The 27631-nt window shown below is 49.7% G+C and overlaps 2 protein-coding genes across 3 annotated transcripts; both read left to right on the top strand.

Moving 5' to 3' along the window:
* The first annotated feature begins 97 nt into the window (after window positions 1-97).
* LOC128342025 (zinc finger protein 260-like) lies at window positions 98-10523 on the top strand. The gene is made up of 6 exons (XM_053288837.1): window positions 98-349; window positions 1873-2466; window positions 3910-4042; window positions 4277-4362; window positions 4978-5104; window positions 9229-10523. Exons 2-6 carry the CDS (start codon window positions 2017-2019, stop codon window positions 10521-10523), a joined length of 2091 nt encoding a protein of 696 aa, XP_053144812.1. The 5' UTR covers window positions 98-349; window positions 1873-2016.
* Window positions 10524-14181: 3658 nt separating this feature from the next.
* On the top strand, window positions 14182-27631 carry LOC128342027 (gastrula zinc finger protein XlCGF49.1-like). 2 transcript variants are annotated; one of them, XM_053288839.1, is made up of 3 exons: window positions 14182-14268; window positions 15791-16384; window positions 25749-27631. In XM_053288839.1, exon 3 carries the CDS (start codon window positions 25961-25963, stop codon window positions 26621-26623), a length of 663 nt encoding a protein of 220 aa, XP_053144814.1. In that variant the 5' UTR covers window positions 14182-14268; window positions 15791-16384; window positions 25749-25960; the 3' UTR covers window positions 26624-27631. The 2 variants fall into 2 exon arrangements, with proteins under 2 accessions (XP_053144814.1, XP_053144813.1); XM_053288838.1 differs by lacking the exon at window positions 14182-14268 and having other exon boundaries at window positions 15577-16384.

The following is a 27631-nucleotide window of genomic DNA, read 5'->3' as shown; positions in this document are numbered from 1 at the left end:
AGCTGCTGGTGAACTACAACTCCCATCATGCCCAGCCGCCGCTCTAGGAATCCGGAAAATCTGCTCTCCCTGCCAGGAAAGCCAAGCGGGAAATCGCTACGCCTCGGAGCGAGCAGGAATTAACAGCAGAAGGAGGCCTCGAGACTCTTGCAGAAAGAAGTACTTCGAGAGACTCTTGCAGCAAGAAGGACCCAGTAGGGGAGAGAGGCATATCCTGGGGCTCCCCTCCGCAGGCCCTCCCACCCCAAGACCCCACCCCTGTCTTGCACTTCCTTCCCTGGGAGCCGCCCAGGATCCCACATGTGCTTTGCAGACCTCGGATGCTTGGAGGGAGCTGCTGATGCTGCAGGTGAGAGATGCAGGCGGAGGGGCCGGTGGGGAGCGGGATCCTCCTCCACCTGTCTCTGGGCTAGCCTGGGGCGTGGCGGGGGAGGGGGGGGCCTGTCGACCCCTTGGACACTGGCGGCCTCCCTCTGCCTGGCCGCAGGATGCACGCTCGCAAGCGCTCTTCCGCAGATACCCCTAACCCCCAATGCAAGGAGGAGCGTGGGCCTAGGAGTGGGGTGGGGAGGGTGGTGATGAGGCCCGTCCTCCTCTGCTGTTGCCGGACACAGGGCCCTCCAGTTCTTCCACCCATGAAGACCCAGCTCCCTCCCTCCCTTCCTCCTACCCGCTGCCAACTTCACTTCCCCCTCGCCAAAGAGACAAATGATGAAGCTGCTCAGCTGAAGCAGCATGGAGGCCTTTTCTCTGGTGGCGGCGGGAGGGGTTCTTGCAGAGGCCAGGACTGGGGGGCCTCTTCCCTGGGGACTCCAGAGTGGCTGGATCTGTCTTCCAACTCCTCTGCTCTTCTCCCCCGTTCCTTACCCCTTTCCTCTGGGGATCGGGCTAGGTCAGGGCTCTGTCCCCACCCCAGCTCTTCCCACTTTGATAATCTTTGAATGCCTTCGAAGGAATTAAAAATGATCTTCATTTTTGAAGCCGTTAAGCACCCGGGGGACGTCCTTCTATTCCTTGGCTTGGTTTGTTGTTCTTCTTGTTTGTCAGCCCTATTAAGTCAGATGGGGACTCTTTCTTTCCTTTCAAATTTCCCTTCTGTTTTCAATCAGTTCTTGCAGGAGCTTGCCATCGCATGAATGGGGTGGGTGGGAGCCACTGTGCACTAATATCACACCCCACAACCTTCCTTTGAGGGAGGGACAACTTTGCTGCCACACTTGGAGACCCCTAGGCTCCAAGGCTTGTTGATGTGGTGCTAGGGAACTCCCCTTCCCTTCCCCACACAGCATCCCAAACCACTCTTACAAAGGAGTTTTTTAAACTACTGGATTGCTGAGAGAACATAAGAGTTGGTAATGGAAAAACAAACACTTTTGTAGGATTCACAGGCACACTAGAAACAAAAGAAGAACAGCCTAAGGCAATGTCTGTCCAAGAACTTTTCCTACCCCTGTTTCTTCTCAGATGGCTGTCCTTCCTTAAATTATCTCTCTCTATATATATAATTCACTAAGGTTGTAGGTGGCAAGGCCTGCACACACAGTGCTTTACCAATCGCAGGTAACAGAAGAGAAGCACTGTGGTGATTGGACAATGGGGATTCCATATGCAGATAGGGAAGAGGAGTGGGTAGAGGGCAAGTGAATGAGCGGTGGGGAGGGGGTGGGAGGGCAGCAGGGTGGCTGACACTGAGCAATCAAGCAGGGGCTGTGGTGGGGGCCAAGGAGAGCAACAAAGCCCTAGCACACACATGCGGGTTCAGCTGGTTCCTTATACTGCAGGTTTCTAGGCCCTGTTACCCCCCCAGCTACCAACTGCAGTAAAGTTGTGTCATAAAATGTGTTTTGATTGGTGCTTCTCTCTGATTCACAGGATTCTCTCCCCCACCGCCCCTCCTATTTCTCAATTAGAAGCAAAGTTTGGCAGGTAAATTAAGTGCTTATTTGGAGAGAGAAATAACTTCACAAGAAAGACTCTTTGGTCATTTGGGACTAACTGCTTGACCAGGAGGATCTTATGGTTACATTGGAAGTTAGATTTGAGATGAAAGAAAAAATGGATTTGCAAAGTACAGTAAGAAATAAAGAAAAAGACCCCCACAGTATCCCGGCTGGGAGTGGCAAAGAATTCTGGGAAAGGATGGTGCAAAAGATCCTGAAAAGAGAGCCTACCAGCACCAATATCGAATGCCAGAGTCTCAGGCAGTTCCCCTACCAGAAGGCTGAAGGACCCCGAGACATTTGCAGCACACTCCACACCAGTTGCCATCAGTGGCTGAAGCCCGAAAAGCACACCAAAGCTCAGATGCTGGACCTGGTGATCCTGGAGCAGTTCCTGACTGTCCTGTCCCCGGAGATGGAGAGCTGGGTCAGAGAATGCGGAGCGGAGACCAGTTCCCAGGCAGTGGCCCTGGCAGAAGGTTTCCTCCTGAGCCAGGCAGAGGAGAAGAGGCAGGAGGAGGAGCAGGTGAGAAGCAGGGCCGTTTTATCCAGGTAGTTTCTGGGTGCTGAGACCCCTTAGGATTATGCCACCTTTTGCCAAGTAGGGTCCTCCTGCCAGCAGAGCCAGAGTCCTTTTCTTCCTCTCCAGCAGAAGTTCATTGCTTACTGTCAGCCAAGCTCCTGTACTAGCAGTGGATCCACAGAATGAGGAAATACCGCATGCAGGAGCGACACCAGCTTCTTCCCTCCTGCCTTTTCGCTGGCTGGGAGGTTTTACAAGAGTTCTGGGATGTCCTCCTATAGTCCTCTTTACTGCCAGGGCTGGTTTCGTATCCCAATCCACTGGTCCTCATGCACATTCCCTAAGCAAGCCAGGCCTGCAAGTGGTTAGGGACATGCATGGAACCAGGCGCAGGTGGCTGATGGGGGGTGGGGGTGTCAGTTTAAGGGCGAGGGAGGGTGCACTTACCCCTCTCTCTGCTTTTCCCACACCAGCGCCCGGTATTTTACACGGACTATGTGGCAGCAGCATACTTCCCTCCTGCCCCGAAGTAGCTGGTGCGCGTGCGAGCGCAACATGCGTGTGTGCGCCAGGTACTTCCGGCCAAAGAGCAAAGGGGAATAGCAAAGGGGGCGGCAGGGAAGTAGGACGTGTAAAATATGGGGCCCCGGCGGGGGAGGAAGCAGAGGGAGGGGGTTAGTGCACCCTCCCTTGCCCTTAAAGAGACACACACACACACCTTCAAACCCCCCAGTGTTTGAACCAGTACGGAGGCCTGTAAAAGGGCCTCTGAACAGGTTCATGCACAGCCTTACGAGTGAGTTGCAAGGCTTCCAGGGCAGGCTGCCTGCCCAGCCCAGCTTCAGCCTCGGCTGCCGGGAGGAGAGGGCCTCCAGCTCTCCTCCCAACGGGATCTTCTCCCTCCCAGGAAGTCGAGCATCTCCGCCGAGTATCTTGTGCTGCCCCCAGGAGGGTCTTCTCGGCTGTGAGGCTCCTGCTATGGGATTCATTTCCCAGAGATGCCAGACTGACGCCCATCTCATGTCTCTTTAGTCCTCGGAGAAAACACCCCATTTTATTTCCTCTGGCCGTTTAAAAACATCAACTGAGGATGTTGTACTTCATCCAGCTGCCTGATGGGCACTTTATCTTCTCTTATGTCAGGGCCGCTAAACTTCAGCCCTCCTGACGGTGTTGGCCTACCACCCCCATAATCCCTGGCTATTGGCCACTGTGGCTGGGGATTATGGGAGGTATAGTCCAAAAACAGCTGGGGGGAGAGTCTAAGTTGAGCAGGCCTGCTTTAGGGCTTTATTGTTCTTAGTTTTCTTGTCCTCTTTTTGTTTTTAATATCTTTGTAATGTCCGCCCTGAGGGGATTTCTTCCAGAGTTGCGCGACGTGTCCATATAATATAAATCAATGCTCCATTCCCTTTCTTCATCCCTCTTCCCTTTCTCCTCTTCCAGGCACTGGGTATGTTAGCCAACATGGCCACTGATCCCCTGCAGGCAGAGAAGGCTCTGTCAGACACCAGGCAGAGGCTGCTCGTCAGGGGGATCGTGCGGGAGGAGAAGGAGGATGGAGGAACCACCTCACTGGGTAAGGATGGTTGGGGTCTATTTCATCTCGGCCCACTCCTGAGATCCCTGGATTGCTTTTACACTCCCCTTAAGTCTCTGTGCAAGAGATGCTTTTCTCTAGGCTCTCTACCGTTTTCAGTAACTTCACGCTGAGACTCCAAAAAACATTGTCGAGACAGATTGATTTCGCTCCAGTCCTTGGAATGCAAAATGACTAAAAGCATAAAACACATTTCCATTTCTTACCTCACAGGCTGTGAAATGTCCCTCAACATTCTCTCTAGTCCTTCTCCTCTTAGTGGTGGAGAGGAAGGTGTTGCTGTGCAGTCACTGGATCAGGTATGAGAAGCAACATGGGAGGAAGAGGCAGGCCTCACCGGTCTCTGGGTGGGAAAAACTTTCTCTGTTTCCCTTTCCTCTTTTGATCAAAGATGAGAGACTATGCTCTTGCAGATCTGCTCCCAAAACATTGAAGCATTCAGTGTTACATTGCCCGCTTTATATTGCTGAAAGAGATTTATTTTTATCCCAGTACCTGAAAGGTCTCAAAAGCCACTCGGAGGAGACGATTCTTACATGTCTATTAGAAGATAGGGACCCAACAATATCCTTGGTGGTGGCCAAATTCTGTTATACATTTATCAAATTAGAGAGGCTAGAGAACAGCAATCAGCTACTGCCAAAGGTTCTTGATTTTATGTATCTAATAACATGTTAGTTTTTGTTTTCGTCTTTTCTCTCTTTATTGAGTATATTTTGTTTTTATTGCTGTTTGATCTAAGATCGTAAATAAACAACTACTACTAATACTACTGTTTGATCAATGATGCTTCCTTGGAAGACAAACGTTGCCACTAAAGAGACCTTGAACGCAACTTTGAAAGCTCCTTTAGAGGAACATTCAGCCATAATTGACAATATCCAGGTAGAGAAACTGCTTTCTTCATCTTTCAGGGACCCGTGTCCTTTGAGGAGGTGGCTGTGTGTTTCTCCGAGGAGGAGTGGTCTCTGCTGGATCCAGACCAAAGGGCTCTGCACAGGGAAGTCATGGAGGAGACTTCTGGGCATCTGGCCTGGCTGGGTAAGGCTCCCTCTTTCCCTTGGCGGATGGACGTGGAAGGCAGGAATTGCTGCTATTGCCAGTCCGTATCAGTCTGTTGTGAGGATGTCATGGAGGATGTCAGCAGCTGGTCCACGTTTCTTGGAGATTCCCCTTGGTTTAAGAGAAGAATGAGTCCCAACCTGAGCCTGAAAGGGGTCATTCCTAGAGATGGCAGTAAAACACTCCCACCCTCCTCTTCCTAATGGCCAGAAGTGTCAGTTCACTTCAGCCCTTAATTGACAGCCCTATTTTTGCTGCATTTGGTGGTGTCTGACATAGTCCCAGAGGGAGCTTCCCTGGCCTGTGGTTCCGTTTGAGGTTGAACTGGATTCTAAGCTGGTGCCCTCATTCATGTATCAGGTTCCATTGAACTGGATCCAAGTGTTTCGTCCCTAGGGACTAATGGGAATTCGAACCAGCCCATTATTCGCTATGAGTAATGCCTAGGGATACCAAATTGGGTTAGTTGGTATGTCATGATGAGTGCTACCTATCATCAAACCCGTAAAACTCTCAGGCATTTGTGCTATTTTTAATGAATCTTTTAAAAATCCCATGGTCATCAGCAGGTCAACCCTTGACCCATTGACCATGGACAAATAAAAATAAAAATCATTAAAAATAACCCTATTGTCTAATTGCTTTACGGGTTGTGTAGTAGGTAGCACCCATCATGACATACCACACAACCCCTTTTTGGTGACCTAGGCGCTACCCATAGGGAATAATGGGCTGGTTTGAATTCTCATTATTCCCTAACCCTTTTGACTGAAGGTTGAATCACATTAGAATAGCCCTGCTGGATCAGGCACAAGGCCTCTCTAGTCCACCATCTTTTGTCACACAGCGGCACACCAGATGACCCTGGCTGAGTGTACCTGCAGAATGCACAGAACCCGACACATGTCATGGAGCAAATCTCTCACTGCCAATCCATAGCAGACGGAGATTTCGCCACGACACCAGTGACCAGACCCAACCTCATGTCTCGGGAAGGAAGGACAGGCACACCTGGCAAGGAAACCACGTTCCTCGGCCTTTATCTGAGATCCGGCAAAAGAAAACAGAATTGGAGCGTGCGTGTGTGTGTGTGTGTGTGCGCATGCATGCATGAATGTGCTTTGATTGAAAAAAGTAAGCCCCATGAGAGAAGTCTTCTTTCTACTTTGTGTGTATGTGGTAAGTTGGTCTCAGGTAGGGCTGGGCTCAGCGAATTGCAGTGACACATGCCAGGGAACCAGTCTAGACTCGTCCTGGGCCTGTGTGTGTATGTGTGTGTGCGCTCCATGTGTGTTTGTTTGGCCGTGCTGCAGGAGAGCGAACAACCAGGGTTGGCCAGGGTGAGCTGGTATTGCAGCAGGTGGGGGTGACCATGAGTCACTCGCCCCCCACATCCAGCTCGGGGTAGCCCAGCAGGGGGAAATTGGCCTTCAGCAAGACCGGCTGCTCCACCTAGTCAGCATCCGAATGTGAGCGATGGGGTCTCACCACATCCCCGGCCCTGGAGAACACCCTCTCACTCTGGACACGGGTTGGGGAGCAAGAGAGGAGCCGCCCGGCAATGGTTACCAAGTCCAGCCAGACTTATTTATTTATTTTATTCATAGATCTGATTCATATACCGCCCTTCTCAAAATGGTGCTCAAACCAGACCGGTCTTTTTTTTTTTTTTTTTTTGTGCACCTCGGGAAACAACACCTCCCACACACCGGTTTGGTTCAGGGGGTTCTCGAGTTTATATTTATATATCTATATAGACTCAAGGACCCCCTGAACCGAACTGGTGGGGTGTGTTTGTGTGTATCCCCCCCCAGCGAAATAGAACTCCAGGGGCTTCTCTGGGGGCAGGGGTTCCAGAAGTCCCCCCCGGCCTCCATTATCTGCCAAATCACTCGGTTCAGGGGGTCTTCAGCCTTTTCCAGGCCTCACGCCCATGGCAGTGGCCATTTTACAGCCCGCCACGCTTGCCCAATGGGCCTCTGACTGGCTGGGTCATGCGTGGCAGCCACCAAAATAGCCACCACCACAGGGGTGAGGCCTGATTGAGCTGAAGAGTACATGAACCGGGCGATATGTAAACTCTCAAACCCCCCAGTACCACTGGCTGCATTGGAGCTACCAGGGACACCATGCTGCTGGACTGGGAAGTGGTGCTGATGCTGGGCATACGCTGTGCACTCCAAGGAGGCACTCCAGCCCCCTCCTCCTGGTTTTTACCCACCCTCCTATCACTCCCCGACTAACCTCTCTCACCTGAATGGCCCCCCATTTGGGCAGCGTGTCAGGACTGACCTCATTGACATTGTTGGTTGGGTCATACAGGCAGGCCAAAACATGCTCTGCCGATTGACAAAATGTGGTGCTGAGCTACTCCATAACTCCAGCCCTCAGCCGACCTGCCATTGGACATTGGGGTGTGCATAAAACTGAGTTGCACAATTCGGTTCGGGTCCAGACCCGAGTTGAACTGGCCATGTTGGGTTTTGTGAAGCTCTTAACAGGTTTGGGTTCAGGGTGTTCACGAACTTAGAAAAAACATTGTTCACCCCTCCCCGAAATAAAACTCACCGCTGTCGCTCTGAGGGCTTTTTCTGAGGCTGTGGGGGAGGGGTGTCTCCAGAAGTTCCAGCTTCCCCGTCCCCAGTGGCCTCCATTATTTGCCAAATCGCCTGGCTCAGGTGGTCTTCAGCCTATTCTGGGCCTCAACCCCATGGTGTTGGCCAATTTTGAGGCCACCGCACATGTCCAATGGGCCTCTGCATGACCAGGTCATGTGTGGCGGCCGCCAAAATGGCCACCGCCATGGGGGTGAGACCTGAAACAGGGTGAAGATGGCCCGAACTGGGTGTTTTAGCAAATAATGGGTCCCGGAGAGGTGGGGGTGACTCCTGGAGAGCTTCTCAGAAAAGCCCCCCAAGCAGGAGCGGTGATTTTATTTTTTATATATATAAATATCTATCTATCTATCTATCTATCTATAACCCCCTGAATAGGCTGGGGGTGGCTTGATACCGAATGGGGTGGGTGGGTGTTGGTCCGATATCAAGCCATCGAACCAGACAGGTTAATTTCCAAACCTGTTTGCCCATCCCTAATTGTACATGCCTCCCACTGGTCAGAGTAGTCTCGAACTCACCCATCATCATCTTCAGAGATGCCAAGCCAGTCTTGTGGTAGTAAGCCTGAATTGTCCCTCTAGCTAAGCAGGGTCTACCCTGGTTGCATTTGAATGGGAGACTTGATTTGTGAGCACTGTCAGATCTTCGCCTTAAGGGATGAGGCCATTCTGGGAAGAGCAGAAGGTTCCAAGTTCCCTCCCTGGCATCTCCAAGATAGGGCCAAAAGAGACTCCTGCCTGCAATCTTGGAGAAGACGCTGCCAGTCTGGTAGACAGTATCGAGCAAGATGGACCAAGGGTCTGACTCGGTATATGGCAGCTTCCTCTGTTCCTATGATTTTCCCAGAGTGGTCCGATCCACAGGTTCGATGTCAAACAGGTACACTTCCGAACCTGTCCGCACATCCCTAATTGTACATGCCTCCCAGTGGTCAGAGTGGTCGCGAGCTCACCCATCGTCATCTCCAGGCGAAGAGAAGCGGGCAAAGTCTGGCTCAGTGCTGCCGTCTCGGCACAAAAGCTGCTTCCTGCAAGGGAGAACGGCTGGAGATTGGAACAAGTTTAATACGAAGCTGCCTTTGACTGAGTCAGGCCACTGGTCCTGCTAGCTCAGGATTGTCTACCTAGACGGGCAGTGGCTTCTCCAAGGTGGCAGGCAGAAGCCCTCTCTGGAGATACCAGGGAAAGAACTTGGAACCTTCTTCACGCAAGCATGCAGAGGCTCTTCCCAGAGCGGCCCCATCCCAGTGAGGTAAGGGAGCAGGTTAAAAGGACTGGAAAATGGTATTCCGCCTGAGGGAAATGCCTCTGCAATACCACATCCTGTGGATCGTGTAGTGGGCTTAGTTCTAATCAACAGACGCTGCTTAGCACATGGCGGGATTTGCCCCTCCACTTCATCTTTTCCCTGGTTTGAACTGCAATGCTGTTAATTGGGTTGAGGCTGTGTTCCTCCCTCACCAAAATTCTCTTTTTATGCCTGCAGGTAATCGGAGGACGAACCGAAAAAAGGGGAAAGTGCACAGAAGAAGAACTAGAGAAAAAGAGAAGAAGAATTCAGCAGCTTCTGAAGGGACAGACTTCCATGCAGTTCCAGTCGAAGATAAGACTAGTAACCGCACTCTGAGTGGAAGCATCTTAACTAATAAATCACACCTTGGTGCACATGACAGCATCGATACAAGAGTGAAAGCATATCAATGTACAGTGTGTGGGAACAGCTTCCGGAATTGGTTGAACTTGTATGAACATCAAAAAAGCCATACAGGAGAGAAACTGCCCTTAGAGTGTGGAAAGAGATTCAGTCGTGACACTGCCCTTGCTGTCCCCCAGTGTGTCTGCAAAGGAAATACATGCTCTAAATACAGTAAGAGCTTCAATGGCAGAGCTGAGCTTCCTTCCCATCAAAGTTGCCACACAGGAGAGAAACCCTATACATGCTCAGAGTGTGGAAAGAGCTTCAGTTGGAAGTCACACCTTTCTGTCCATCAAAGAATCCACACAGGGGAAAAACCATATATGTGCTCAGAGTGTGGAAAGAGCTTCGGACGGAAGAACAGCCTTTCTGCCCATCAAAGAATCCACACAGGTGAAAAACCATATACGTGCTCAGAGTGTGGAAAGAGCTTCAGAAAGAAGGACCATCTCTCTGCCCATCATAGAATCCACACAGGGGAGAAACCATATACATGCTCAGAGTGTGGGAAGAGCTTCAGTGAGAAGGGCAAACTTTCTGCCCATCAGAGAATCCACACAGGGAAGAAACCATATACGTGCTCAGAGTGTGGAAAGTGCTTCAGTCAGAACAGCAGTCTCTCTGCCCATCAGAAAATCCACACAGGGGAGAAACTATATACCTGCTCAGAGTGTGGAAAGAGATTCAGTCATATGTACAAGCTGTCTATCCATCAAAGAATGCACACAGGGGAGAAACCATATACGTGCTCAGAGTGTGGAAAGCGCTTCAGTCAGAACAGCAGTCTCTCTGCCCATCAAATAATCCACACAGGGGAGAAACCATATACGTGCTCAGAGTGTGGAAAGAACTTCGGATGGAAGGTCAGTCTTTATGCCCATCAAATAATCCACACAGGGGAGAAACCATATACGTGCTCAGAGTGTGGAAAGCGCTTCAGTAAGAAGAGCAATCTCTCTGTCCATCAAAGACTACACACAGGGGAGAAACCATATATGTGCTCAGAGTGTGGAAAGAGCTTCAGATGGAAGGCCAGACTTGCTGCCCATCAAACAATCCACATATGGGAGAAAGACTCGACTTGAATCCGACAGATTGCAACATAGAGCTCATTTAAAGACCTATGCGCAGGCGATACGTGCGGCAAAGAGCTATTCTTTTCTGACCGTATTGCATCCACAAGTTCACGTCCGGCAGAGTTGTTCAGGGTTGTGAGAGGGCTAGTATGTGCCCCTCCTCCCTTGAATCAGAATTTGGAACCATCTATTACCCGCTGTGATGTGTTTAAAGAATTATTTGTGGGGGGAAATCTATTGTATTCAGGCCAACTTGGATTTCATCTCTCCACTTACTTCAGTATCTGATGTGGAGGTATCCAGTGACTCCTCTAATGTGGTTAGGGTGGATCAGTTCCAGTTTGTGACTCCTGAGGATGTGGACAAGCTGATGAGAACGGTGAGGCCCACCACCTGTCCTCTTGACCCTTGCCCAACATGGCTTGTTCGATTTGGCGGGGAGGTTGTTGTAGAAGGCCTGGTAGAGATCATAAATGCATCTCTGAGGGAAGGTAGGATGCCTCCTAGTCTTAAGGAGGCAATTATTAGACCGCTTCTAAAGAAGCCTACCTTGGATCCCTCGGAGGTGAGTAACTACAGGCCTGTCTCCAACCTTCTGTGGCTAGGCAAGGTAATTGAGAGGGTGGTGGCCTCCCAGCTCCAGACAGTCTTGGAGGAAATGGATTATCTAGACCGATTTCAGACTGGCTTCCGGGCTGGCTATGGGGTGGAGACTGCCTTAGTCGGCCTGATGGATGATCTCCAACTAGCAATTGACGGAGGAAGTGTGACTCTGTTGGTCCTTTTGGACCTCTCGGTGGCTTTCGATACTATCGACCATAGTATCCTTCTGGAGCGTCTGAGGCGGTTCGGGGTGGGAGGCACTGCTTTGCAGTGGTTCTGCTCCTTCCTCACGGGCAGGTTGCAGATGGTATCCCTTGGAGACTGCTGTTCTTCAAAATCTGAACTTTTGTATCGTGTCCCTCAGGGCTCCGTATTGTCTCCGATGTTGTTTAACATCTACATGAAACCGCTGGGAGAGATCATCAGGAGATTTGGTGCAGGGTGCCATCAGTATGCTGATGACACCCAAATCTATTTCTCCATGTCAGCATCATCGGGAGAGGGCATAACCTCCCTAAATGCCTGCCTGGAGTCGGTAATGGGCTGGATGAGGGATAACAAACTGAAACTGAATCCAGATAAAACGGAGGTACTCATTGTGCGGAGTCAGAACTCGAGAGATGATTTTGATCTGCCTGTTCTGAATGGGGTCACACTTCCCCAGAAGGAACAGGTATGCAGTCTAGGGGTGCTTCTGGATCCAAGTCTCTCCTTGGTGTCCCAGGTTGAGACGGTGGCCAGAAGTGCCTTCTATCAGCTTCGGCTGATACGCCAGCTGCGTCCGTTTCTTGAGTTAGATGGCCTCAAAACAGTGGTACATCTGCTGGTAACCTCCAGACTTGATCACTGCAATGCGCTCTATGTAGGGCTGCCCTTGTACGTAGTCCGGAAAGTACAGTTGGTCCAGAATGCGGCAGCCAGGCTGGTCTCTGGGCCATCTAGGAGAGACCATATTACTCCCGTATTGAAGGAGTTACACTGGCTGCCAATATGTTTCCGGGCAAAATACAAGGTGTTGATCATAACCTATAAAGCCCTAAACAACTTGGGCCCTGTGTATTTAAGAGAACATTTTCTTCGTTATGAACCCCACTGTCCTTTGTGATCATCAGGAGAGGTCCGTCTGCATTTGCCACCAGCTCGTCTGGTAGCTACTCAGGGACGGGCCTTCTCAGTTGCTGCCCCGAGGCTTTGGAATACGCTCCCTAGTGAAATAAGAGCCTCCCCATCTCTGACATCTTTTAAAAAGTCCCTAAAGATGCATTTCTTCACCCAGGCTTTTAACTGATATTGTTGGATTGTTTTAATAAATTTGTTTTAAATTTTTAAATTGTGTTTTAAATTTCTTGCTTCTAATTTTTTGTTTTTGTTTTTAATTAATGTTTTACTTTTTCATCTTGTTGTAAACCACCCAGAGATGTATGTTTTGGGTGGTGTAAAAATATGATTAATAAATATGGTTTATAAAATAATAATACATGCTGAGATTGTGGAAAGAGCTTCAGCTTAAAGGGTACTCTTTCTATCCATCAAAGACTACACACAGTGGAGAAGCCATATATCTGCTCAGAGTGTGGAAAGAGCTTCAGTGAGAAGGGCAATCGTTCTGCCCATCAAAGAATCCACACGGGGGAAACCGTATATGTGCTCCAGAGTGTGGGAATTGCTTCAGTTGGAATGGTAATCTTTCTGTCCATCAGAGAATCCACACAGGAGAGTGTAGTGAGCAGCCTACCAGCACTGATGGAGTTAACAGGAAAAGAACCCATGACCTTCATCAACAGACGGGCAACCCTAGGGCCTGACCAATCAACCAGGCAGGCAGGACTAGAGGGTAAGGATGTTCACAAGGATGTGCAGATGTCCCATTCGGAGGTCCAGTGTTTGGACCGGTTTGGCAGCCGGGGTTACCTTTTAAGGAGTAGAGACGGTATCCGTTAACCCCACTTCCCTGCCACATTTTCCCCACTGGCACTGCCACCAAAACCACTGGTGCAGGACTACCAGGAGGTGTGCAGTTACCCTGTGCCAGCGGTTTCGGTGGCAGTGCTGGTGGGGGAAATGCGGCAGGAGGGGGGTAACGGCACCCTCCCTACTCCTTAAAGGCAAGCCCCCTGCTGCCAAACCGTCTGTCCGACAGTTCGTGCACATCCCTACGAGAAGGCTGAGCTCCTGCGGCTGCTGGGTAAAGAAAATGGAGTTGCCCAAGTGAGAGCGGGAGGCTGACTACATTCCATCTCAGTGAATCTGGAGAAATGTGTGAGACAGATTTGCAGGGGCTTGGATCTCGCCAGGGCTTTGGGGAGATTCAAGAGGCAGAAAGCCAAGCTGTGGCTTTCGGAAGTTAGTGCAGGAGGAAGTATTGTTAATAAGACTTGCATGAGAGGTTATTTTACTTTGTGAGTGTTGCTGTGCATTTCCTAAATATCTGTTCCTTGGAACTGAATAACTAAGAACACGCCACCTGCGAAATGATCTGGGCGTCTTGAATATTCTTGTAATCAAGCTAAGCGTTTCTAAATGCAACCCAAAGTCGAAACCTGAGACCTCCTGGTCTGTAGCAACTTATCAAAAGGGTTTTCTCTGTTTTTAGAAACCCTCACAGTGTGTTTGATTAAATGTGGGGGGAGGGGAAGCCTCTCCTGCCATCCATCTCCAAAGAGGGACACTAAGCCAGCTATGGTTAGCTCACCATGTGCAGGCATACGGGTGGGGAGGAGCAGTTGTTTTTATCATTGCCGGTTAGCAAGGGGAAGTCAAGTTTGAAACTGGGATTTTTAATCACTCCAATTCCAGTTAAAATTTATTAGGGAGTGATTTGGTGGCAGTAGTTTAAACTACCAGGGTCTATTATTTACCTTTTAGTCTTAAAAGTTAAGGATTAAACTCCTTTGTGCAATCTGAGTCGGCTTCTCAAATTGCAGGGAGGGGTGACTCAGCTGATAAAGCCTCCCTCCTGAGTAGCTGGCCAAGACTGGCCAGTGGGTGGATTCTTTACAGAGAGAAACCCTATGCTTGCTCAGTATATGGAAAGAGCTTCAGTTAGAAGGGTTGAATTTGAAGGGCTGAATAGAAGGTGAAGTGCCGGGTGTGGGTTCGAGTCCCCATCGGGTGCGGGTTCGAGTCCCCACCGACATGGGAACAACGCAGAGTAAGAAAGGGGAGGGATGTACCACCTTGGAATGAGTTTTAAAGAACTGGCAGACCCTGACGGGGGAATCCCCTCAGGAGAAAAAGATGATTAATTTTTGCAAAAGTATTTGGCTTTGTTACCAATTAGAAACCGGGACCGTATGGGCCCCCTGTGGATCGATCAATTATCAAACCATACTGCAGTTATTATTGTTTTGTACCCGGGAAGGAAAATTTGAGGAACATCAATATGCGCAAGTGTTTATGGAGCTCTGGTCTAGGGATGAAATCCTTAAAAGTTGTGGGTTGAAGAAGACCCAGGCTGCTCCTCTTGTCTTCGTAGGGGTGGCAAATCCGAAAGCCAAATCCCCGCCCTATGTACACCCTTGCAATCAAACGGATCCCCTTCCCAACCCCAGTGCACCACCCGCCATACCGGCCTCCCAGACACCCTCACCTCCCCCAGTCCCGCAGGTAACAAGAGGGATGGGGACGAGCATAAGTTGTGGGCTGCACGGCTTAGGGGACATGGGACACAGGGAGGGGGAGGGCATAGGTTCTGGTTGTTCACAGAGGGAACAAGAGGAAGAGGGCAGAAGCCAGTCCAGTGGCTTCAGTGCGGAGCGCATGCCCAGAACAGACCGAGGGAGACACGACCGCCGACGCCAGGTGGCCATGCTGGCCGGCTCTCCTGCCGCGGGCGAGGTGGCAGCTGCCGTGGCGGGGCGACTGGCCCCGATGGCGGCGGCTGCCGCGGTGGGAGTCCGGATGAGGCGGCGGTGGCTGTGGTGGCCCGGCTGGCGGCAACTGCGGTGGCGGGGCAACTGGCCTTGATGGTGGTGGCAGTGGCCGCAGGGAGATTGGGCCCGCTGGCGGCAGCCGCCATGGCGGGAGACTGGGCCCGCTGGCAGCGTTGGCTGTGGCGGGAGGACTGGGCCCACTGGCGGTGGCGGCCACCGTGAGAAGCCCGGAGGCGGCGGCCGCGGAACCAGACCGGCCATGTAAAGGGTTAGGGAGCCCTGAGGTGGCGGGGGGCTTGGCCCGGCCGGGGAGGGGGCAACTGGCCTCGGCCGAAGGAGGCGGTGGGCCCAGGTGGGAGGAGGCGGCGGTTGAGGGCGCAGACTAGCGGCCGTTAAATTAACGGGTTGAAAAATACTTGTATATATATAATTCACTAAGGTTGTAGGTGGCAAGGCCTGCACACACAGTGCTTTACCAATCAGAGGTAACAGAAGAGAAGCACCCTGGTGATTGGACTATGAGGACTCCATATGCAGCTAGGAAGAGGAGTGGGTGGAGGGGTGTGGGTGGGAGGGCGGCAGGGTGGCTGACACTGAGCAATCAAGCAGGGGCTGTGGTGGGGGCCAAGGAGAGCAACAAAGTCCCAGGACACACATGCGGGTTCAGCTGGTTCCTTATACTGCAGGTTTCTCAATCCAGCCCACCTGCAGGTTTCCAGACCCTGTTACCCCCTAGCTGCCAACTGCAGTCAAGTTGGGACTTAAAATGTGTTTTGATTGGTGCTTCTCTCTGATTCACAGGATTCTCTCCCCCACCGCCCCTCCTATTTCTCAATTAGAAGCAAAGTTTGGCAGGTAAATTAAGTGCTTATTTGGAGAGAGAAATAACTTGACAAGAAAGACTCCTTGGTCATTTGGGACTAACTGCTGGACCAGGAGGATCTTATGGTTGCATTGGAAGTTAGATTTGAGATCAAAGAAAAAATGGATTTGCAAAGTACAGTAAGAAATGAAGAAAAAGACCCCTGCAGCATCCTGGCTGGGAGTGGCAAGGAATTCTGGGAAAGAATGGTGCAAATTATCCTGAAAAGAGAGCCTACAAGCACCGATATCGAATGCCAGAGTCTCAGGCAGTTCCCCGACCAGGAGGCTGAAGGACCACGAGACCTTTGCAGCACACTCCACACCAGTTGCCATCAGTGGCTGAAGCCAGAAAAGCACACCAAAGCTCAGATGCTGGACCTGGTGATCCTGGAGCTGTTCCTGACTGTCCTGCCCCCGGAGATGGAGAGCTGGGTCAGAGAGTGCGGAGCGGGGACCGGTTCCCAGGCAGTGGCCCTGGCAGAAGGTTTCCTCCTAAGCCAGGCAGAAAAGAAGAGGCAGGAGGAACAGCAGGTGAGAAGCAGGGCCGTTTTATCCAGGTAGTTTCAGGGGTCTGAGAACTTGTGGGATAATGTCACCAGTTGCCAAGTAGGATTCTCTTGCAAGCAGAACCAGAGTCCTTTTCTTCCCATCCAGCAGATGTTCAGTGATTGCAATCAGCCAAGCTGCTTTACTAGCAATGCAAGCCACACAGAGAACAACGAATGCGTGCGGGAGCAATACCAGCTTCTCCTCCCCTGCCTCCTTCCTGGCTGGCAGGTTTTACGAGTGGTTTGGGAAGCCCTCCTCTTCTATTCCTTTTCACTGCCAGGGCTGGATGACTGTCCCAATCTCCTGGTCCTCATGCACCTCCCTAAGCAAGCCATTACTGTGAGTGGGTTTCAGGGCTTCCGGGGAAGGAGACCCAAGTCCAAAGTGATTTGGAACCGCAGCACAGGCCACCTTCACCCTCTGCTGCTAGGAGGAGAGGGCCTCTGGCTCCACTCACTGCAGGATCCACTCCCTCCTGGGAAGTTCAGCATCGTTTTCTTTTTGTTCTTAGTATCTATATAATGTCTGCCCTGAGGGTATTTGTACCAAGGTTGCATTATCACATATAATACCAATAAATGCATCCATTCCCTTTCTTCATCCCTTTCTCCTCTTTCAGGCACTGGGTATGTTAGCCAAAGTGGCCGCTGATCCCCTGCAGGCAGAGAAGGCACCGTCAGACACCAGGCAAAAGCTGGTGTCTTACGTCAGACACCAGGCAAAAGCATGTTTGTTTGGCTGTGCTGCAGGAGAACTAACAACAAAAGCTTTCCCTTGGCTGATGGATGTGACAAGAAGGAATTGCAGCTATTGCTGCTCTGTGTCAGTGTGTTGTGAGGATATCATGGAGGATGTCAGCAACTGGTCCAGGTTCCTTGGATATTCCTCTTGGCTAGAGAGAAAAATTAGTCCCACAACCTGAGCCGAAAAGGGGTCATTCCTAGAGATGGCAGTAAAACACTCCCACCCTCCTCTTCCTAATTGGCAGAAATGTGAGCTCACGTCAGCCCTGACCTGATGGCCCTGTTTTTACTGCATTTGGTGGTGACCAACATGGTCCCAGAGGGAGCTTCTCTCCAGTTAGGGCTTCCCTGGCCTGTAGTGTGGCTGTGAGAGATACTTAAGAACATAAGAGCCCAGCTGGATCAGGCCCATGACCCATTTAGTCCAGCATCCTGTTTCACACAGTGGCCTACTAGAGGCCACTGGGAGTCTGCAGGCAAGAGTTATGCCCTTTCCTGCTGTTACTCCCCTGCAACTGGTACTCAGAGGCATCATGCCTTTGAGGCTGGCGGTGGCCTATAGTCCTCTGACTAGTAGCCATTGATAGACCTCTTCTCCATGAAGTTATCCAAACCCCTCTTAAATCCATCCAGGTTGTTGGTTGTCGACACATCTTGTGGCAGAGAATTCCACAAGTTGATTATTAGTTGTGAGAAAAAGTACCTCCGTTTGCTGGTCCTAAACTTCCTGGCAATCAATACTTGTAGCTTCCTTTACTTGTCTTTCTTCCTGGGACTACCGTGTTTCCCCGAAAATAAGACAGTGTCTTATATTAATTTTAGCCCCAAAAAATGCACTAGGGCAATTAGCGGTACATCAGAAATTACTGCTAGGTCTTACTTTCGGGGTAGGTCTTACTTTCGGGGAAACAGGGTATTTCCAATCCTAGTGAGGACTATTTCAAAGCCTTTGCCACTCCTTCTTGGCTCTTTGTATGGCTGTGGTCAGGAGAACAGTTTAGACAGGCTGAGTTGGGCTCTCTGAAAATTTGTTCTAGGTGGAACTGCAAAGCCTCCTTGTCTGTTTGTTTCAGTTCTGAAACTTGAGCTCGTTTCTTGGTCAGGAGATAAAGAAGATCCATTTATTGAGGTCTCTGAGGAGGAAGAGAGATCAGCAGGTAGCTACTTTGGTGTGTGTAGGAGTGTGTGCAGGACCAGCTTTCCCTGTTTGGTTTGAGGTTGAACCAGACTCTAACCCGGTGCCCTGATTCATGTACCAGTTCCATCGAACTGGCCTCTGTTTCAGCTGGAGCTCGAACCAGACTCGAACTGGTTCCAAGTGGTTCATCTATTGGGAATAACTAGAATCCGTACTGGCCCATTATTCCCTATGGGTAGTGCCTAGGGATACCAGAATGGATTAGGTAGTATGTCATGATGGGTGCTACCTATCAACCAACCTGCAAAGCTATCAGATGTTTGGGATATTTTTAATCAATTTAAAATATTTCCTGGGTCATTAGTAAGTCAGCCTTTGACTTATTGACCTTGGGGGCATTCCCATTTAAAATAGCCCAATTGGCCGATTACTTAGCAGGTTGTGTGGTAGGTAGCACCCATCATGACATACCACCCAATCGGTATTCTCTCTCTCTTTTTTTCATCTGTGTGCGGAATGAGTATTGTTCTGTGCAGCAGTATCAAGGCAGTATGTGCACACATGAATTCAGAATGGAGCCTCCGTGATTCAACCTGAGTGAGATCTAAAATTAACTGAGTGGACATTAAAAAATGTGTGAGTGTATGCGCACACATGTGCCTTAGAGGGAACACTGAACCCAATTCCTTTTTGGTGTTACTTTGCGCTATCCATAGGGAATAATGGGTCTGTTTGAATTCCCATTATTCCCTATGGCAGAACCAGAAGCACTGCCTGCACACAGTCACAACATTTTAAAACAAGGGATTCTCCCACCCACAGAATGCAGTGCAAAGCATACCAAAAAAGAACCTCTGACCCAGATTGTGCCATTGCTAGCCCCACCGTGCCAGGTGCCCTGCCCCATGCCCGCTGACACGTCATTGTCACAAGTTTCTCTATAAACACACATACACACACACTTCCTCCATAGCAACAGCCTTTTGACAGAAGATTGAATGACACTAGAACAGCCCTGCCGGATCAGGTCCAAGGCCTATCTCGTCCAGCATCCTTTTTAACATCATGGGCCACCAGGTGACCCTGACTGTGAGTGTATATGCAGAATGCATATAGCCAGGCTGAGACCACCACACCACAGTCCACAGCTTGCTGTGCCACTGCCAGGACAGACACATGTCATGGAGCAAATCTCTCACTGCAAATCCACAGCAGACAGAGATTTTGCCACAACACCAGTGACCAGACTGAACCTCAAGTCTCAGGAAGGCAGGGCAGGCAAGCCTGGCAAGGCAACCACGTTCTTCTGTCTTTGTCCATCTGAGATCCGGCAAAAGCAAGGAGAATTGGGGTGTGTGTGTGTGTGTGTGTGTGTGCGCACACATGCGTGTTGAGATTGAAAAAAATAAGCCACATGAGAGAAGACTTTTCTTCTTTTTGTGTATGCCGTAAGTTGGCCTTAGGTAGGGCTGGGCTCTGGCTGACAGCCTGCTGGCTGACACATGCGAGGGAACCAGTCTAGACTCATCATGGGCCAATGTGTGCAGAGGCGTATCTAGGGAAAATAACTCCTAGGGCAAGCACTGAAATTGCGCCCCCTGTCCAAACATCTGACACCCATCTTTCAGATAACTTTACCATAATATCAGCTCAAAAATACAAGTCAAGCTCGTTAATCTTTTAATATTTCAAAAACTATTTAGCAGTGGACGTAGCCAGACCAAAAAAGGCTGGAAAACTAAAATTTCAGTATGCTGGGGCTCATGAAATACCCAAATACTATGTGGAGGTGTACTTGGAAAACTAAACAGAAGTGCCTGTCTAATTCCCTACTATGCATTGTAGCATCACTATTACATAAGTTTTAAAAATCAATGGAGAATTGGACTTTTCCCAGATACTCTGAAAATAATTAAAGGATATGCAGAGTAAACTGTCACTGCTTGGAATATATTCTAGTCTTTCAGAAAGACAGTTAAAATGAGAGAAAGAGAGCAAGAAACTCCCTGTGGGCCTTAATACTAAGGATTTCACACTGATTCAAAGACATACTCATCATTAATAGCCATATCACGTTTAACTCACTTATCACAAGAAGCAAAGTAAGAGCAAATGAATACAATCCTAGCTCATAAGCTTCAGCTCAGTATTCACAAGCCCTGATTCTCTGTACATAGTGCCAATCTGAATATGTGTACAGTGTCTTATATTATATTAATTTAAAAAGAAGAAGAAGAAGAAGTTTACCTGTAGCCCCTTTGGGAGGCTTCCTAAAGGCTGTGGGGGGGAGGGTCTGCAAAAATTCCCCTCCCCCACTGGCCTCTAGGGCCTCGCAGGGACCATTTGAGCATGTGTGGTGGCCATTTTTAAAAATAATCTTTTTTTTTTAAATGGCTGCTGAAAACAAAATGGCCACCATGCATGTTCAAATGGTCTCTGCAAGGCCTGGCATGACCTAGGGCCTCACAGAGGCCATTTGAGCATGCACGGTGGCCATTTTGTTTTCGGCAGCCATTTAAAATTTTTTTTAATTTTACAAAATGGCGCCCCCCCTTCAAGTGGCGCCCGGGGCACTTGCCCTGCCTGCCCTATCCTAGATACGCCCCTGTATGTGTATGCCACGCATGTTTGTTTGGCTGTGCTGCAGGAGAACTAACAACAAAACAACCAACAACTGTCCAAAGCAAGCAGCACAAAAGCTATCCAGCAAACAAACAAAACCCATCCTCACAAGACTGGCGATGCCCACACAAGCCACCCATCAAGCCAAAACAAAGCCACCTGTTCTCCACAATGGACTCCATTGGGTGCTGGCCTGGGGCTGTAGACCATCATCATGGGCTGGTGGAGAGTGTGCATGTCTGCATGTGTCAGCAGCACTAACGGGCTATTCGGGGTTGGCCAGGGTGAGCTGGTATTGCAGTGGGCGGGGGTGACCACAAGTCACTCACCCCCCCACATCCAGCTCGGGGTAGCCCAGCAGGGGGAAATTGGCCTTCAGGAAGACCGGCTGCTCCAGCAAGTCAGCATCCAAATGTGAGCGATGGGGTCTCACCATATCCCTGGCCTTGGAGAACACCCTCTCACTCTGGACACGGGTTGGGGAGCAAGAGAGGAGCCATCCGGTGATGGTTACCAAGTCCGGCCAGACTTGACGACACATTGCCCCAAACTAAACGAGATCCGTCCTGGGGTTCACCACCACCGGTTCCTGCAGGTACTGCAGAACGCTTTGCTCCGCACCGCTGTAGTCAGCGCTTCCCGTACCCCTGGCTAGGTGCCAAGGCACCCCCCCATTTCAACCACGTCAGAATGAACATGTGGTGCCACCAGCTGCATTGGAGTTACCAGGGACACCACGCTGCTGGACCGGGAAGTGGTGCTGATGCTGGGTATACACTGCGCATTCAGAGGAGGCACTCCAGCCCTCTCCTCCTGGTTTTTACCCAGCCTCCTCTCCTCTCCCTGAAGAACCCCTTTCACCAGGAAGGCCCTCCACTCCGTCAGCGCATCAGGAGTGACCGCATTGCCCTTCATGGTTGGGTCACACAGGCAGGCCAAAACATTCTCTGCCGATTGACCCAACCTGCTGGGGTGGAGCCATTCCAGAACTCCAGCCCTCAGCTGACCTGCCAGCATGGCAGGAAAAAGGTAAACAGACCAAAGGTAAACAAACGGCCTTGAAATTGTTTTTAATGAAAGGTGGTATACAAATGTAACAATAAATAAAAATAAATAATAAAATACAAAATGGCAGCCGCCATGTTCAAACTATCGAACTGGTTCAAAGCAGTGCTATACGAACCGGGTCTGGTTTGATCTTGGACCGGCTCAGTGGGCTGGTTTCGTGGGCCGGTTCAGTTCAAACTTTATTTATTTATTCGATTTATATACTGCCCTTCCAAAAATGGCTTAGGGCAGTTTACATCAAAATAAAACTGTTGAATCAATTAACCATTGAAAACAAAACTATAAAAACAGCATACAATGAATTAACAATTAAAACATTTAAACAGTTAAAAAGCCTGGAGAACCAGGCTGAAGGTTTACAGCAGTTAAAAACAATTTACTACAAATTAAAAACCCGGAAGGCCAGGCCAAACAGATAGGTTTTGAGGGCTCTCCTGAAGGCCAGCAATGAGTTCAGGTTACGGATTTCTTCTGGGAGTATGTTCCATAGCCTAGGAGCAACTACAGAGAAGGCCCGCCTCTGAGTCGCCACCAGACAAACTGGCGGTAATTGGAGACGGACCTCCTCAGATGACCTTAACGTGCGGTGGGGATCGTTTAGTGTAGAAGAAAACGCTCTCTAAGATAACTCAGACCTAAGCCTTTCAGGGCTTTAAAGGTAATAACCAGCACTTTGTTTTATTTATTTATTTATTTATTTATTTAACACACTTCTATACCACTCAAAACGCACGTCTCTGAGCAGTTTACAACAAGCAAACAAAATAAAACATTATTTAAAATAAATGACAACAAAAAGACTTAAAACAGTAGCTAAAACAAAATAAATGACATAGTAAAAGTTAAAACATTACAACCATTTAAATTTTTAAAAACATTTTAAAATGATACAACTGTTAAAACAGTATTTAATTAAAGGCCTGGGGGAATAGGTGTGTCTTTAAAGACTTTTTAAAAGTTGTCAGAGATGGGGAGGCTCTTATGTCAGCAGGGAGCTTGTTCCAAAGCTCTGGGACAGCAGTGAAGGCCTGTCCCTGAGTAACCACCAAACGAGCCGGTGGCAACTACAGACGGACCTCTCCTGATGATCTCAATGGGCAGTGGGTATCTATAATGAAGAATACATCCTCTTAAATACCCAGGGCCCAAGCTGTTTAGGGCTTTATAGGTTATAAACAGCACCTTGTATTTTGCCTGGAAACCTATTGGCAGCCAGTGTAGCTCTTTCAGTATGGGAGTAATATGGTCTCTCCTAGATGACCCAGAGACCAACCTCGCTGCTGCACTCTGAACCAGCTGTAGTTTCCGGACTACACACAAGAGCAGCCCCACATAGAGCACATTGCAGTAATCCAGTCTTGAGGTTACCAGCTGATGTACCACTGAGGTCATTTATCTCAAGAAACGGACACAGCTGGCGTATCAGCCGAAGCTGATAGAAGGTACTTCTGGCCACTGCCTCAACTTGGGAGACCAGGCTGAGGCTTGAATCCAGAAGCACCGCCAGACTGCCTACCTATTCCTTCCGGTATTTTTGGAATTCCAAGCACCAGTACTGTGACAACAAAACATAGGCCTTTGGTATCAGTGTTAAAGTGAATGCAGCGCAGATCAATCTCATCTCTTGAGTTTCGACCCCGCACAATGAGTACCTCCATCTTATCTGGATTCAGTCTCAGTTTGTTATCCTCATCCAGCCCAGTACCGCCTCCAGGCAGGCATTTAGGGAGGTTATGCCCCCTCCCGAAGATGTTGACATGGAGAAGTAGATTTGGGTGTCATCAGCATACTGATAGCACCCCGCACCAAATCTCCTGAAGATCTCTCCCAGTGGTTTCATGTAGATGTTAAACTACATTGGAGACAATACGGAGCCTTGAGGGACACTATACAAAAGTTCACATTCGATATGGTCTGACACCTCAACAGGGATCCTGGTAAGGGAGATATTGTTCTTATAGACCACAGCCACTCCACCTCCCGCCCACGGTCCCTCACCAGCTCCTCAACAGAGGACCCTGGAGAGAGAAGTTGACCAGACCGGGCCACCAGCCTCCCACAACCAGGTCTCTGTAATACATACCAGGTCGGCGCCTTCATTCAGAATCAAATCAAAAATGGTTTCTGATTTGTTCTGGACAGACCTGGCATTACAGAGGAGCCATCTGGGAGTTTCCAAGGGTGGTCGGCACTGCTCCCCAAGGTCAAAGAGCTGACAGGACAGCCGGAAGGGGAAACAGCTTCCCCTTCCCCTGTAATGGCCCACTGACCTGCCAACGTTACTACTTCTGTTCCCCACCACCACCGGAATTGCCACCCCACAGTCAGTAGACACGCTCTCTGTCTCGCCATCTCCAGGTAAGTCCAGATACATTCTAAAAGAATCTCACCCAGGACTAATTAAAACAGAAGCCCTGCTATTAAATGCAGCCCCACATACAAATACTTGGGCCAGGAGGCCTGGCCTTCGCTGTCCCCCGAAGTAGCTCCTTCAAAGGGGTGACCCTGCTGGTGGCGGGCCCACCGCCACTGGCAGCACCCTATATAGCCCTGATCAGGCAGCTCTAGGCAGATGGAGTCCAGGAAACTGCCAAGTTACTCCCTGTGGGCCCCAGTCCTGCAAAGCCTCACCAGAGTCCAGCAGCCTGTCCTGGGGAGCAGATAGTAAACGGGGGGCGGGGGCAGAAGCAGACAGGCAGGCACCCAGTCCTTCACCCAGGGGTATGTCTGGGGGCAGATGTTCCTCCTCCTCTTCTCTCCTACAGGCTTCAGGAGTGTAACCAGAAACATATTGCTAGCCAGTGTAACTGTTTTAAAATAGGCATAATATGTTCTCTCCAGGTTGCCCCAGAGACCAGTCTGGCTGCCTCATTTTGAACTAACTGAAATTTCTGAACTATATACAAAGGCAGCCTCACGTAGAGCGCATTGCAGTAGTCAAGCCTGGAGGTTACCAGCTGATGCACCACTGTTTTGAGGTCATCCTCTTCAAGGAATAGGCACAGCTGTCGAATCAGCCGGAGCTCATAGAAAACACTCCTGGCCATGGTCTCCATCTGAGATCCCAGGGTGAGGCCTGAGTCCAGGAGTACCCCCAAGCTGAGCACCTGCTCCTTCCGTGGGAGTGTAACCTCACCCAGCACAGGAAGATCTAACTCATCCCTCAGATTCTGAGCCCCTACAATGAGCACCTCCCGTCTTGCTTGGATTCAGCTTCTTTATCCCTCATCCAACCTGTTACTGCCTGTTGGCAGGCATTAGAGAATGAGTGCCATTTCCTGATGATGAAGATTAAAAGGAGAAGTGGATTTGGGTGTCATCAGTATACTGATAACACGCAGCATCAAACCTCCTGATGATCTCACCCAGTTCGAGTTGAATCCGGTTCAAATTGAGCCAGTCCTGCATACACTAGCTGTGTGGTGGGAAACTTTCTCAGGAGCTTCAGGCAATGAGTTCCCCTGGCAAATCTTTCTTCTGTCTTAATCTCACTCCAGGAGTGTCTTGTCCTAATGAGCTGGGGTCAGGGGCACCAAAAGAGGCCCAGCTAACTCTCCTTCTTGGAGCTCGATTTGCTCCTCTCTCTCCCATCCAGCTCCACCCCGGCATTAATGAAAGCCACACTGCCTGCGGGCTGGCCATTGCTCAAGTATTTTTATTTATTCATTTACTTATTTTTACATAAATATCCCGCTTTTCCTCTGAGGAGCTCGGAGCAGTGTACATGGTTATGTTTCATAGAGCTGTGCAGACTGTTCTCTTATTATTCCTTCAGGTAATCAGAGGAAGAACAGAAAAAAGGGGGAAGTATTGAGAAGAAAAACGGAAGAAAAAGAGAAGACGGCAGCTTCTGAAGGGACAGGCTTCCAGGCAATTCCAGTTGAAGATGCTGTTAACATCCCTCTAAGCAGAAACATTTTAACTAATAAATCAAACCTTAGTGCACATCACAGAATCCATACAAGTGTGAAAGCATATCAATGCACAATGTGTGGAAACTGCTTCAGTGATCAGTTGAACTTTTATGAACACCAAAGAATCCACACAGGAGAGAAACCATGCTCGGAGTGTAGAAAGAGCTTCAGTCACGACAATGCCCTTGCTGTCCACCAGTGTGTCTGCAAAGGAGAGAAACCAGATACAGTATTCAAGTATGGAAAGAGCTTCATTAGTAGATATAAGCTTCCTTCCCATCAGAGTCGCCACACAGGAGAGAAACCCTATACATGCTTAGAGTGTGGAAAGAGCTTCAGTAGGAAGGACAGTCTTTCTGCCCATCAAAGACTACACACAGGGGAGAAACCCTGTATGTTCTCAGAGTGTGGAAAGAGCTTCATTTGGAAGGGACAACTTTCTGCCCATCAGAGTATCCACACAGGGGAGAAACCGTATACTTGCTCAGAGTGTGGAAAGAGCTTCAACCATAAGACACACCTTTCAATTCATCAAAGAATCCACACAGGGGAGAAACCGTATACATGCTCAGAGTGTGGAAAGAGCTTCCGTCAGAAGGACAGTCTTTCTGCCCATCAAAGTATCCACACAAGGGAGAAACCAAATACATGCTCAGAGTGTGGAAGGAGCTTTAGTCGGAAGGATAATCTTTCTGCCCATCAAAGTATCCATCCACACAGGGGAGAAACCATATAATTGCTCAAAATGTGGAAAGAGCTTCAGCAGGAAGAAATATCTTTCTGTCCATCAAAGAATCCACACATCAGAGAAACCATATAAGGGGCGGTGGGGTGGGATGTTACTGAAATGACTAAGAGGGTCCAGAGTGCTAAAGACTAAGAGAATCACAATCCATATGACAGCGATAATTTAAGAAGGCCTGGTACATTTCCCCCCTCAGTCATTAAGGAGAGTGCTCCAAGTGTGGAAAGAGTTTCAGCTGGAAGGGCTAACTTTCTGTGCTTCAAAGAATCCATACGGCAGACAAACCGCTTCCTTCCCCTTCACCCCTGACATCCAGTCGTTCCTTGTTACTCTTCCCTGGCTACATTCCCTCTAAACTTCACGTTTGTGTGCCCGCTCACTTCCATCCTCCTGGCCACACAGTTAATTTTCACTGCCAGGCACAGCCACCTCCTCCCCTAGAGAAAAGGGCTAAAAACTCCCTTTCCTCCCTTCCTGTGCTGCTGAGAGATATCGGGGAGGCAGAGGAAGTAAGGATCCAGCTGGGAGTGGGGGTGGGAGGGGAGAAAGCAGTTGCTCGGCGGGAAGAGTCTAGTGCAGGACTGTTCCTTTGGCCCTCCTGCAGATATTGGCCTATATCTCCCATAATCCCTGGCTATTGGCCTCTATGACTGGGGATTGTGGGAGCTGTAGTCCAAAAACAGCTGGGGGGCCAGAGTTGAGCAGGCCTGGTCTAGTGAGTTCCTTCTGGATCCCTCACAAGTCACCTCCTGTTAGCACAGGAAAGAGGCAAGTGCATCATGCTATCATGGGGGTGAGGAGGAGGGTAGCCGGTAGCAGCTGGTGGCCAAAAGACTGGGTGGCCCCTTGTAACGGAGGTCTTAGGAGGGCTCGTCCTAAGTCTCCTCTCCTGAGACACCTCACTAGATCAGCATTCAGAGCTGGAGGTGGGAGGAAGAGGAAGTGGTCTGGGGTGGGGGAGCAAGGGAGGTGGCCAGCGGGGGAGAGGGGAGAGAGAGG

The sequence above is a fragment of the Hemicordylus capensis genome, chromosome 2 (assembly GCF_027244095.1).
Source record: "Hemicordylus capensis ecotype Gifberg chromosome 2, rHemCap1.1.pri, whole genome shotgun sequence".
NCBI classification, from domain to species: domain Eukaryota; kingdom Metazoa; phylum Chordata; class Lepidosauria; order Squamata; family Cordylidae; genus Hemicordylus; species Hemicordylus capensis.
The sequence above is the reverse complement of the archived record's forward strand: the minus strand, read 5'-3'. Positions and strand labels throughout refer to the sequence as shown.